At 38.5% G+C, this 13,596-nt stretch overlaps 1 protein-coding gene across 4 annotated transcripts in view; it reads left to right on the top strand.

Annotated features, from left to right (window-relative positions):
• Positions 1–841: 841 nt before the first annotated feature.
• The window catches only part of Prpf39 (pre-mRNA processing factor 39), a 27,360-nt gene continuing 14,605 nt past the window's right edge, over positions 842–13,596 (top strand). The window contains exons 1-5 of one of the 4 annotated variants that reach the window (XM_055595295.1): positions 842–964; positions 8,301–8,647; positions 9,099–9,224; positions 9,872–9,990; positions 13,317–13,484. In XM_055595295.1, the coding sequence (XP_055451270.1) occupies positions 8,330–8,647; positions 9,099–9,224; positions 9,872–9,990; positions 13,317–13,484 (731 nt within the window). In that variant the 5' untranslated portion in view covers positions 842–964; positions 8,301–8,329. Of the gene's footprint in view, positions 965–8,300; positions 8,648–9,098; positions 9,745–9,871; positions 9,991–13,316; positions 13,485–13,596 lie in introns of those variants that run through there. The other 3 variants (XM_055595296.1, XM_055595297.1, XM_055595298.1) reach the window with 3 other exon arrangements.

Genomic DNA, 13,596 nt, shown 5'->3' with positions numbered 1-13,596 from the left:
TCCAAGTACATACACACTCAGGCAAACAGACACATAAAAATAAACACATCTTAAAAAAAGTGCCCTCTCCTGCTTGCCCCTTCAGATGGAATACATTTAAAAGCTGCCGATCGTTAGAGAATCCAAAATTACCAATGAAGACCCAAAGGGAAAGGTATGACCAATGGAAATGAAATGCCCAGTGTGGGAAGGAGTTGGTTATTTAGGAGCAGAGAAGCAGTTAAGAAGCTAAGCCGGCTACAACCGTCTAAAAAAAAAAAAAAAAAAAAATCTAGAGACCGATTCTAGAGGGAAGTGCTAAAACCTAGTTGTGATTTAATTGAACCCCAGACAGGAGACTGCTGAGTGTTAAGCAAATTTTGCTCACTCAATTGTTACAGTCTTACAGGGAGAAAACTGGATTTTAAAAGGCTATTTAAAGGTAGGGACTAGGGTGTATGCAACTGAAGAGGGCTGCCAAGATGGTCAGCACAAAGCTGACTCTCCGGACAGAGGAAAGCTTCTGCGTGCATCCCTCAGAGCTTTGAACTCTCAAGTCCCCAAGGTTTCCACACTCAGAATACTTGAATCAGCCCGTGGTGTCTTGAGGCACGAAAGTTTTAGTCTGAATTTCTGGCCATTTCCTGATAAAGCTTTATACAGTTTGGGAAGTTAGGAGAGGAATGACGATATTTAAGATGTTTTCTTGGAGGCTGAAGATGGGCAGCCTAACCACCGCCATTGGGATTTAGGAAGCCAGACCGCGAAGTGCACGACTAGCAGAGGGCGGGGCCTAGGCTCCCGGCACCACGTGACCGCCGCGCATTTGGAGCCACCGGAGCATGCGCAGTTACCCGCGAAGAGGCGGCGGCGGCGCTGGTGGTGGCGGTTGAGGTAGCTGCGTCGACGGAGGCGTTGGGAGGCCTGTCCTTGGCGAGCTTAGCCCAGGCTTCGGCTCATGGCATCGAGCGCCGTCCATCGTGAGGTAGCCGGTGCGGGCGCCCCGGAGCGGGCGGCGGGGAGGCGCCGGGACGGGGAGGGCCTGCTCCGCCCGGCAGCACCGCGCCGCGGCCTGGCCCGCCCGTCCGGCCCTAGGCCCGGCGCCGGGCTGCGCTGTCCGCCCCGGTCCCACCTGTTGGGAAGGCCAGGGCTGGGGGCCGCCCCGGGGCTGCGCTGCGAGGGGTGCGGCGCGGAGGGCGAGGGGAGTGCCCCGGTCTGGATTTGCGAACCCGCCGGGGGTTGAGGCTGAATTCCCTGCTTCCCTGGAGCCGGGAACCGGCGTGGCTGGGACGACGGGAAATGGAGGGGCTCTGAGGGCCAAAACATTGGCTATTGCAAAACTGATGGCGTAGGCAAGCATTTGGGGGGTTGGGGGGACGGACACGTGGAAGAGCCTAGTAGAACCTTTTTAAAACAATTTACTTATATAGATTTTCACCTTTCGTGATCATCCGTACCGTCTTTAAGTTAAGATTTGCTACTCGAAGCTCAGTTTAAGGTATTAGTGATGATGCAGTGAATCTATGTCGCGTAAAGCCGATTCAAATGACCCTTTTAGGTTTGCTGTTGATATGGTCATCTGTTCAAGAACTTACACTAGAAAACTGATCTCATGTATTCAGAAATATTTAAAAATTTTAAGCTGCTAGAAAGGGTGACGGTAGGGACGTACAAGAAAATAATGAAGCTAAGGTTGGGACTTGGGGCAGTCCTTTAGGTCTTCTGAGAAAAATAAGCAACAGCTGTTAAATCCCTTACCCCTCTAATGTTTAAAATCTTATTCTATAGTTAAAAATATGGAACTTTTCACTTTTCTCCTCAGAGGTTTGCTGCCAGTGCCTTTACCTGCTGAGCTATCTCTTCGCAGGACCCAGAATTTTTTTTTTTCTTTAAGACCCAGTACTTAGTGCTGTTTGTATCTTATAGTTGAATTGAGAAAAAAATATTTTGTAAAATTTGAGTTTGTGTTATTTTCAAAGAGCAGAATCATATGTTGTGTGTTAATATTCGGTGTAAGATGTAAGCTCTGAGGACTATGCAGACATTGTAAATACATAGTTTCTGGGACGTAATTGTTTAAAATGAGGAAACAAGATCTGTCTGAACATCCTACTTAGTCTCTAAAAACCGGTTGCCAAAACCACTTGTTATAATAACCCCCCTTTTTTTCTTGCAGCTTAGGTATTTAGATGACTCATCTGTGGCTGAGACATGGAGTAATTTGTGGATTGTAAAGCCAGCTAGCTAGTTAACTAATGACTTCAGTGTATATATATTACTTACCTGGTTTATGGTAACAGTCAATGATAGTGTTTTATGTGCTTCCATGGCCATAGGCGTGTAAAGCATCAGAAGAAAAGTAGTAGGCCAAATGCACCATGTTTGCATCATTTAAGTCACTATCCAAAATTCCTTTTAATTGTTAAAATAGCATACTGATTATTATGCAAGTGTTTAATAAGCCCCAAATAAAATAAATATTAATTTTCAGTATAGAGGAATTGTTGCTGTGTGATACATACTTAGTTTTTTACCTCACATATTTGAGTCTACCATCCCTATTATAAATTTATAGAAAAATGTGGTGTAAGAAAGTATCTGCTAGTGTGGTGAGTTGTGAAAAGGAAAAGTTTTTGTTAGTCTGAGGAATAGTATATTGCCAAGACTCAAGCAGGAAAAGTGTAATGAGCTCCTGAAATGGTGGTAAGGAAGCATATTGCATAATCCATATGTTCAGAATGTTACGTTATTATTCAGAATGATACGTTATTAATAATGTAGTAAGATTTACTTATCTATCAGAAGTACAACATTGCAGTGTTTTAATTTTTTTTTACTGCACCCAAAATGGAATGTGTATATATGAATTGAATTGTGTATATATCTCAGCATATGCCCTTAATATGTGTGTATACTCTTTTTTTCTTTTTTCTTTTTTCTCTCTTTCCCCTCCCTCCCTCCCTCCCTCCCTCCCATATCCAGTGTATGCGTCTGCATGGTGGTATGTACCTGTCAGTGAAGGTGGGTGTGGAGGCCAGTGTGGGATACCCCTGGAGATAGAGTTGCAGACAGTTAGGAATAGCCCGCTGTGAGAACAGTAGATGCTAAACAACTGAGCTATCTCTCTAACCCCAGTACAGTGTCTTCTCTGTAGCTCAATCTGTCTGACATGTTACCCAGTCCAGTCTTCCTGGGCTGAGATTACAGTTGATTATAGTTTTTCAGTCAGGGCCTTCCTGTATAGCCCAGTGTAGAGCTCTTGCTCTTCCTAGCTGCTTCCCAAAGGCTGAGATTAGAGGCTTGTGATGCCTTATCTGCCTGACCTGGATGTTTTCTGGTTTTGATTTTCTATTTTAAAAAATCAGAAGCTAGTTTGAAACAGTCTTTAGTTTGAAAAAACACTGATGTATAGGAGAGATGGTATTTATTATAATAGCAATGTGTGTGAAGAGATAATTTTTAAAATTATTTTATGTGCATAAATGCTTTTTAAATTAAATTTTTATTTTTATATTAATTAGAGTTTATTCACTTTGATCCCAGCTGTAGCCCCCTCCTTCTTCCCCTCCCAATTCTATCCTTTCTCCCTCATCTCCTCCTCCTCCTATACCCCTCTCCAAGTCCACAGATGGGGAAGTCCTCCTCCCTTTCCACATAAATTCTTTTACTTGCATGTTTCTTTTGCTTCACCACAACTGTGTAGTGCCTGCAGAATCAGAAGAGGGTGTTAGGTGCCTTGGAGCTGGAGTTAACGGGTGATTGTAAGCCACCATGTCAGTCCTGGGAACCAAATTCATATTCTCTGGAAGAGTAGCCATTGCTCTTAACTGCTGAGCCATCTCTCCAGCCCAAGAAAATCATTTTAAAAGATTTTCATATTATTATGTGAGTGTGTTTTAGTGTATTTGTGCACTTGGTTGATCTCGGAGGCCAGAAGAGGATATCAACTCCTAAAGCTGCAGTTAGGTGGTTTTGAGCCACTCAGCATGGGTACTGAGAAGTAAACCATTGATCCTTTTGAAGAACAGGAAGTGCTCTTAGCTGCTGAGCCATCTCTGTAAACCAGAAAGGGAGATAATTTTTATGGCAAGGTATAAAAATTATGTGATTGTTTTGTAGGTGAAGCTTGATTAAGCAATTAATTGTTACAAAGTTAAATAATAAGGCTGGTATTTATTCAGTTCTGTTGGCCTCTAATATTATCAGAGTATAATATAATATAATATATAATGCTATGTTTTATAATATATAATATAATATAATATGTTTTAATATGTGACTAAGGACTCTGGCATTATTTATCATTCAGTGAATTTGTGTATACTGGGCCTCTAGACAGTTAAATTTTGGCAGACCTTACTCTTAACCTTTAAAAATTTGTAATTTTAGCTGTGTGTGGTGCACATACCTTTAGCTCCTGCTCTGGGGAAGCTGAGGCAAGGGTATCCAAATTTGAGGCCAGCTGGTTTACGTAGTGAGTTCCAGGCTAGCCAGCAATATACAGTGAAACCTTGTCTCAAAGAAAAAAAAAATGACATTTGTAATCTTCTAGGGAACTTCAACATTGAACAAATTTATGCTCAAAAGAACAGAACAGAATACTGCTTAGAATACTAATTTGGAGAGTACAGGATTTTTTTTTTTTTTTTTTTTAGGAAGTGATGTTTAAATTTTCCCAGAAGAATGAATAGGCTGTTAATAATTTGAAAGCAGTGAAGGATTGTGGGGCAAAAGTGTTGTGTTAGCATGGGGTTGAATCCTGAATCTTTATTTAATATAAACTTAAAAAGTTATTTAATGTTAATAAAGACTATTTCCATCATTAAAAACAGGAAAGTGGCATTTAACAAAGCATTTGTTCAGCAAGTCACACACACAAATGCTTAATGGAAGTAAGCCAGTACACATTTATTTGTTTGGTTTTGGTTTTTCAAGACAGGGTTTCTCTGTGTTGCTCTGGCTGTTTTGGAACTCATTCTGTAGACCAGGTTGGGTCTTGAACTCACAGCGATCAGCCTGCCTCTGCCTCCCCAGTGCTGGGATTAAAGGCATGTGCCACCACTGCCCGGCTATGACTGCTCTTAAAAGAAGCTAAATAGATAATTGGGAAAGCAAAACTCTGTGTGTTTGTGTGCACATTAGAAAGCAAAATTCTTGAGAATATAAGTAGGAGAAATTACCTAGGTTATAAATTGTTGATTTGGCCTTAATAGAAGCTTAGATACTTCTGTATCCACTGTGACCAAGAGATTGCAGATGACTTTACAGTGGGATCTTGATAGTGGTTGGAGGGGGGAGGAAGAGGAGAAGAAATCATACTTGATCACTTATGGTCTCAATACATTAGGAGAACACATGGAAACAAATAATGGTAGTGTGCTTCAGCTTTCGTAGAAAGGTGAAGTAAAAATACATAGGCATGATAGTGTATGCCAGTGATAGTAGTACTCGCCAGTCCAAGGGAGGAGAAGCATGTGTTGAATCCAGCCTTGGCTTCAAGGAGATGGTGTCTCACAACAGCTATCAAAGTGGGGAATTAACAGTGAGATTATTGCCATTTGTGTTCATTGCTTCCAGAATGAAGATTGCTTTGCTTGTGCTTTTATTAAAATTCTTGGACTGCCAGGCAGTGATGGTTCACACCTTTAATCCTGCCTTAATCCCAGCACTCAGAAGGCAGAGCAGGAATGATTGTGAGTTTGAGGCCAGCCTGGACTACAGAGTGAGTTCCAGGATAGCTAGAGATACACAGAAAAACCCTGTCTCAAAAAACAAAACAAAACAAAATTCTTGGGCCAGTGAAATGGTTCAAAAGGTAAAAGACAGATGGTACTAAGCCAGATAACTTGAATTTAGTTCTCAGAACCCATGTGGTGGAAAGAGAAGCAGCTTCCAAAAGTTGTCCTCTGACCTCCACACTGATGAACTGTTGGGTAAATACATATGAATAAATAAATGAAAATCTTAAAAAAAATCTTCTGTTTCTAAATTGGGTTGTAATAATTTGTTGAGTTGTATTAACGATCAATCCCTTATTAGATATAGGACATGTAATATTTTCTTCTGTTTTGTAGGTTCTTTTACTTTGTTGGTGTGTGTGTTTGTGTTTTAAAGAGAGTGACTCTTATATTTCTTAGGCTAGCTTTGAATGTATGGTCTTTATTCCGGTGTGCCTAAGTACTGGGTTACTTGTTTGTCCTTAAGGTGTTTTGTACCGTTTGCTGCTTTGTTTCAGATGAAAGTTAGTGGTGGTTGAGAGTAAAGTGCTTGATAGTAGTTAAGTAACACATTAGAAAGAATATTGGAATAACTTAGGGGACTGAAGAGAGTTCCTCCTGGGGACCATGGTTCAGTTTCCAGCACCCAAGTTGGGTGGCTCAGAACCACCTGTAGCTCCAGCTTCAAGGAATCTGATGTCCTCTTCTGGAGTCTGTTGGCACCTGCGCTTACATGGGCACAACTCGTTCCCCCACAGTAAAAATAAAAATCCTGAAAATCACACTAGTTGGTAGACTTTTTTTTCCCCTCACAAAACTGGTATGAATGATGTGTTGTTTTGGTTTGTCTGCAATTACTTAACAGAATTAGGGGAGAAATGATACAATTTTTTTTATTTTAGAGAAAATGGCATTTGTTGCTACTTTTTAAAATTTCTTTTTCTTGCTTTTGTAGAAATCTAGGTTTTGCTGTAATTTATAGAAAAAGTGTTATGTTTTAGTGCCCCCACAAAACTCAACAAATAAGATGTTTAAAGAGATTGTTCACACCCCAGTGATCCTGGAGTCTAGAGTAGGGCTAATCAAATTGTACTTTAACTATTTTCTATAAACAATTCAAGGGAAGAAAAAATTACTCATGTGGGTTGGAAAGATGATTAAGAGTGTTTGCTGCTCCTGTAAAAGAAACAAATTTGGTTCCTAACAGTCATGTTGAGTGGCTCACGGCTCACTGAAACAAAAATTCCAGGATAGTCAGTGCTCCCTCTGGTGTCAGGCGTCTGCACACATATGGTGCACCTACATACCTTCATGCACAAACATGCCTGTGGAAAAATATGTGGAAAAATTCGGCCAAATACTGACTAGGACTTTTGGATCAAAGGAAAAAATACATAGATTTGGGGTTATGCTCAGTATCTCCTGGGGAATTGTGTGATCTCTGATGGACAAGAGTTGCCTATCCACTATTTCTCTTATGTTATTTACTAATAGAATATTCAGTTTATTCAAAGCAGCAGTGTACCTAATTCCATTTAAGGGATTAGGCTGTAATACTGTAGAGTTCTGGGAAGTTTTTGCTTTTCTGATTTAAAAAGGACAGTATTAACTAATGTACATCTGCCATTCATTTTCTTCCTGGTTGAATTTGAACATTTCTTTAAGCAACTTCTGTCTGTGAAGTAGTCAATAGGGATTAGCCAAGAAAATAAAGTGACAATTGAAAGCTTTTAACAGTGAATCTCAGCCTTGCTAATTCTGTGACCATTTAATATAGCTCTTCATGCTGTGGTGACACCCAACCATAAAATTATTTTTGTTGTTATTTCATAACTGTACTTTTGCTACTGTAAAGAAATCTTAATATAAATATCTGTTTTCTGATAGGCGATCCTTGTGAAAAGGTCATTTGACCTCCCCAAAGGGGTTGCAGTCCACAGGTTGAGAACATTTTGCCAGCTTCGTATTGCATAAGCAAATAAATTTCATCTTTATATGTCCAGACTATGGACCATTTGTGTTTGGGGATAGCTAGGAATGCAGTGGACTTACTCGAAACATTGTGTGACTTAAATTTGGGGAGGTCTTGACTCAGCGTTCTGTAGTATTATCTTTGTAGATATTAATGGTATGTTAGTTACAGAATCAAAAGGTTGGGCCTTGTGCCCGGTGCGTGTAATCCCAGGTATTTAGAAGACTAAGACAGGAAGACTGATAGTTATCAGATTTTCTATTATTTGTAGACAGATAAATCAATAAAATGTACTAATTTTCCTGTCTATGTTTTTAGTAGGCAGAGAGGGCTTTAAATAAAGTGTGGAGCTGGAGAGATGGGCCACTGTTTGAGAGCACTTGCTGCTCTCACAGAAGATCCAGGTTGAGTTCCTGGCCCCAACTTGGTGGCTCACAACCATTTGTAATTCCATCTCCAGAGGATCCAGCATTAGCTTCTGACCTTGGGGGCTAGGCATGCACATGGTATATATAACATGCCAGCAGGCACATTAAAACAAAAACAGATCTCAAGAAAAAATGTTTGTCATGACAAATACGTTACAGCATTTGGAAACTGTTTCTCTTTTGTGTGTGTGTGTGTTTCTGCAGATCATTAACTGAAGACCAAATAAATAGCTATGCAAAATTCTCACATGGATGAGTTCAGAAACTCTGATAATGTCATCACAGGCAACACTTCAGAGGTAGCAGTAGTAGAACATCCAGATTTTAGTACTGAGATTATGAACGTTACGGAGATGGAACAGTCACCTGATGGCTCTCCCAGCGTGCATGCATCTGCAGAAGAAAATGAAATAGCAAATGCTGTGGACCTTCCAGTGACAGAAACAGAAGGAAACTTTCCTCCAGAGTTTGAAAAGTTTTGGAAAACAGTAGAAACTAATCCTCAGGATTTTACAGGCTGGGTATATTTGCTTCAGTACGTTGAACAGGAGGTTAGTAACTATTTAAATGGTGTATGTAAGAGGCACAAAATAATCCGTTAGCATCAATTCAAACCTTTCTGTTTTGTAATTAAAGTTAATCTCTTAAATAATCTTCAAATTAAATTTAATAATACTAGAAGCATATATTATAGTATGAAAAATTACATAACATGAGGAGTCTGAGGACACAGTGCTGAATATTGTGTAATAACTGAAGTTTGTGTGAGGGTATGTAAAACTAGAAAATTGTTACCTGCCTGTGGGAATGTAGTTCAGTGAGTTAGAGCACACTGGCCTGGCATCAGAGAGAGCCTGGGTTTGATCCCTAGGCTTGGCAAAAAAACAAACAAACAAAAAAAAAAACAAAAAAGCTACTCTGCTATTTGACAAAGTTAGTACTTTATCTTTGTTTGACAAAAACTTCTAGGATATTTAAACACTTATCTTTTATTTTCATCAGAATCACTTGACGGCTGCCAGGAAAGCATTTGACAAATTTTTCATACATTACCCGTATTGCTATGGTTATTGGAAAAAGTATGCAGACCTTGAAAAGCGACATGACAACATTAAACAATCAGATGAGGTGCGTAAATCAATGAATAGAGTTTTCTCTGTTAGGTACTGTAAGCCAATTAATAACAAAACAGACTCTTTTTTTCTGGCTGGCAGTACCTACCATTTATGGTCAAACATTTTTTATAGGGTATTTTATTTGCATTTGTCACTATTGTGGCATTTGTAGCTAATATTTTCTCTCTTTGTTGGCAGGTGCGTTAAACCTCTACAGTTTGTCAAGCTTTGCAGTGCAAGCCTCTGTATTACACTGCAGCTTAACAAGTAGGGCAGGGCTTTTCTCTCACTTACATTTATTTCTCATTTTCCAAACAATATAGTTGGTTTGCTAGTCACATTTGCTACGTCTTATTGCATTTTTGGTCAGACGCTGTCATTGATGCTCTAATGGGTCTGTGCCCTATGGTCTGTAACCCAAAGCCTGCCCACACAACCCGGTCAGAATGCAGGGACTGCTGCGCTTTGAAGATCAAGACTCTGCACGTGGGGATCAGAACATTGCCATGTTCTATCCAACCTCCACCCAAATGGTAATGGTAGATTATTTAAACAAAATTCCAGTAATTAGTATTTCTAAGGTTCACCGGATAACACAGTGTTGCCTCTCTTTTAAGAAATAATTAAATATTTGAGGTACAGTTATTGTTTTCTTCTTAGGTTTATCGTCGGGGGCTACAGGCAATACCTCTTAGTGTTGATCTTTGGATACATTATATAAACTTCTTAAAAGAAACATTGGACCCTGGTGATCCTGAGACAAACAATACAATCAGAGGGTATGTTAAGTATTTGATACTTAATTTATTTGTAGACTTAGATAAGTATTCAGATGTTGATAAGAGAAGTATTCATGAGTGCTAACCTGGAAGTTAATACTTATTTGCTTTATTCTTACTATTTAAAAAATTGTACATGAAATACTTATGCTTGATTACTTAAGAAATTCAGTCTTCCTCTTTTCCACACCCCCCTACTTATGCTATGGTTACATTATTTATTGCCTTTGTGTCTGGCCCCCCTCCTGAGCACTTCTTCATTAAGGGGATTGGGGGGGAGCAGAAGAAGCCATTGGGTCCTCTCAGTTGAGGGCTTTGATGTCGGTGCTGGGAATTGAACCTGGGTCCTGGAAGAGCAGCCTGTGCTTTTAACTGCTAAGCCATGTCTCCAGCCCTGTGGTTAATGTTTTAATGTCTGTGCCTCCAGATATTATATAGTGTGTGTGTTTGTGTGTGTTTGTGAATTTTACATACTGTTCAGCTCGTTTTTTAATTAGAATGCTTAATTTCTGCCAAATATATATCTTAACTTGAAGAAAAACTAATGTTAAAGCTTTATATTTTATTTAACCAAACTTTTATTAAAAGAAACGGTGTTGCAAAATATGTCTCTGAACATATGTTTTTGTGAAATGCAAAGACATTTATCAAATGTTCTTCAAAATGGTATCAGTTTTTAACTCACACAAATGTATGGAAATAGTCACTTTTTCATGACCTTTTCACATATTTTTCCCTATGATATATATTTTTTTAATATGGTTATATTAGGGTTGGAAAGATGACTCAGCTGTTAAGAGCATTTACTGCTCTTGCCGAAGAACTGGATTTGGTTCCCAGGTTCTGCATGGTAGCCTGTAACCATCTGTAACTCCATTTCCAGGCATTCCAAATCCCTTTTCTAGACTCTGCATGCACCAGGCAGATATACAGTGCATGTACATACATACATATAAAAAAAATAAGTCATTGTTCTTGCTTATCGTTTTATTATATGAAATTTTGTGCTTAAGATTGAATCCATGGCCAAGAACACTATGGCAGGTGTTCTACCACTGATAGAAATTAATCTATTTGTTTTATTTTTAAAAAGAATACATGCCTCTTCCTGTTTTTCTCATTTCTTGGCTTTTCTTAGTATAGCTATAGGGATAGGTTTCAGTTAATCTATTTATTATGTGTATGTATGTTAGTCATTTTGAATTTGTAATTATTTCTCATCATAGTCTGCTTTAATAGCCTTCTTTTCCTTGAGATTAACTTCTCACTTAACCATGTTTCTCATTTGTCTAATAAAGGCTTTTTGTATAGCTTTCCAGACAGGCCTGTTGATAATCTGTAAATCTTACCTTTTTTCCCCTCACCCTTTTGTAGCTGTTTCTCTTTTGCAGTCTGTACTCAGTGTTGTCATCTAGTTCTGCTATACAGTGTTTGGATTTCCTCATCACCATGGTTCTAGGAAATGTCTTTACCTTATTCCTAGGTTTCAGGCTTTGTTAATTGGAGTTTGTTTAAAAAAATTATTATATATATGTATATGGGTGTCTGTGCAACATGTGTGTGCCTGCTGTCTGGAGGCCATAAAAGGATGTTGGGTCCTCTGTAGTTAGCGTTACAGATGATTGAGCCACCTGTTTGGTGCTGAGAGTCAAACGGGGTTCTCTGGAAGGGCAGGCTGTGCTCTTCTAGCAATCTTTTCAGCCTGTACTTTTAATTTTTAATACTTTTCTGTTTACCTGTCCTGTATACATTAATCCTTCTGTTTGTTAAGTGTCCATCTAGTCTTTCTGTGTTGATGCCTCCTTTATATACATTAAATTCTCACAGCTTTGTTTTTTTTTTGTTTGTTTCTCGAACACTAATCTGTTTTAGAAAATTGTTTTTAGATTTATATTTTTATTTTGTGTAAATAAATTATTGCTTGCATATATGTATGTGTATCATGTCTTTCCATGCCTCTGCCAGGTGCCCAGGAAACTATAAAGTCTTAATTTCTTACAATATTTTCAGAAAATGTATTACGTTACCCTCCTTAGTAAACAAACAAAAAAACACTTGTAGTTCTTAATAGTATATAAAAATCAAATTTGAATTTTTTATTTTCTCCAAACGAGCCCTTTTTGGTTGTGTTAAAGTTGTGAGATAATTTAAGAAGTGTGGTCTGTTTTAGGTAAAAGAGCCTATCTATTTTAACTTGAATTTTTGTAACATTTTAAAATGTCTATGTCTGTAATGTGGGAAGAATGAAATGCTGCAGGTCAGTAAGCTTGTGGGAGTTAATTTTCTTCTACCATATGAGTCTCGGGGATTGAACTCAGGTCCTCAGGGTTGCTGGCATGTGACTTGTTGGGCTATCTTTCTGGCCCTTGGTTAATTTTTAAGGTACTTAAGAGGTGGGTTTTGTTTGTTGTTTGGTTTTGTTTTAGTTCTCATATTGTGTGTGAAGAGAATTTAACCTGTCTACATGGTTGTATGTATATGGAATTCCAGAACTGAATCTTCAGGTGTTTTCCTTAGTCACTCAGTAATACCTTACTCACTGAAGTAGGATCTCTTCAGTTGAACCTAGAGCTTGCTACGTCGGTTATTCCAGCTAGCTAGCTTGTCGTAGCGATCCTGTCTCCTTTCCTAGTGCTGGAATTATGGCCAGGCTGCCATGCCCGTCACATAGTACTTACAAGGGTTCTGGGAATTTGAACTCCCATCCTAATGTTTATGTAGTTAGCTCTTAACTGGCTGGACCATCTCCCCAGTCCTGAAGTTTTATTAAATATCAAATCCAGTGATTGAAGAGGTGTCTTGAAATTAGATAATATGGTAAAATACTTGCTTCCACAATAAACTTAAAATTGAAAGATGCTTTTGAGAGTTCTTAAGTCTATATATACTTCTCATTAGCTTACGACAGCTTGAGTATCTAATGTTAGACTCATTTTTGCTAATGTATTCTTCAAATTGAGGTACAGTTTGTAAGTTTTGAACTGGATGCAGTGGCACATGCCTGTAATCTTAGCACTTAGGGAGGCAGGCAGATCTCTTGAGTGTCTCGGAGGGGGGAAAAAGGAATTTTTTTTTTCTCTGCAATGAAAGCAATCTTTACATGTTTCTCTTCTTTGAATTGTGTACAGTTTATGTTGTAATTATATATAAGATAAACTATACTCATCTTCCTTTGTTTTTTAACTTAGCTATGAATTTTTAATCCATGCTTGCCTAGGAAGCAATGAAATACAGCTTTGATTTCAGTATTACTTTGTAAATTTAGGGATAATATTTAAAAGTGGTTTATTTTGGAAAGATAACTTAAGAGCAATTTAATTTTTCAGAACTTTTGAGCATGCTGTTCTAGCTGCAGGAACGGATTTTCGATCTGACAAACTGTGGGAAATGTATATAAACTGGGAAAGTGAACAGGGAAATCTAAGAGAAGTTACAGCTATATATGATCGTATTCTTGGTATTCCAACACAGCTGTACAGTCATCATTTTCAGAGGTATGTTGAAAGATCTTTTCTTTGAAATATCTTGGGTTATTTAGGTGCTTAATTCCCAATATTGATACTCAGTATTGAATTATAATTTATTTTGAAATGTTATATAGAATCT

Source organism: Psammomys obesus, unplaced genomic scaffold, assembly GCF_907164565.1.
Source record: "Psammomys obesus unplaced genomic scaffold, mPsaObe1.curated_primary_1811, whole genome shotgun sequence".
Lineage (NCBI taxonomy): Eukaryota > Metazoa > Chordata > Mammalia > Rodentia > Muridae > Psammomys > Psammomys obesus.
Note: the sequence above shows the minus strand (reverse complement) of the source record. Positions and strands in the feature narration are given on the sequence as shown.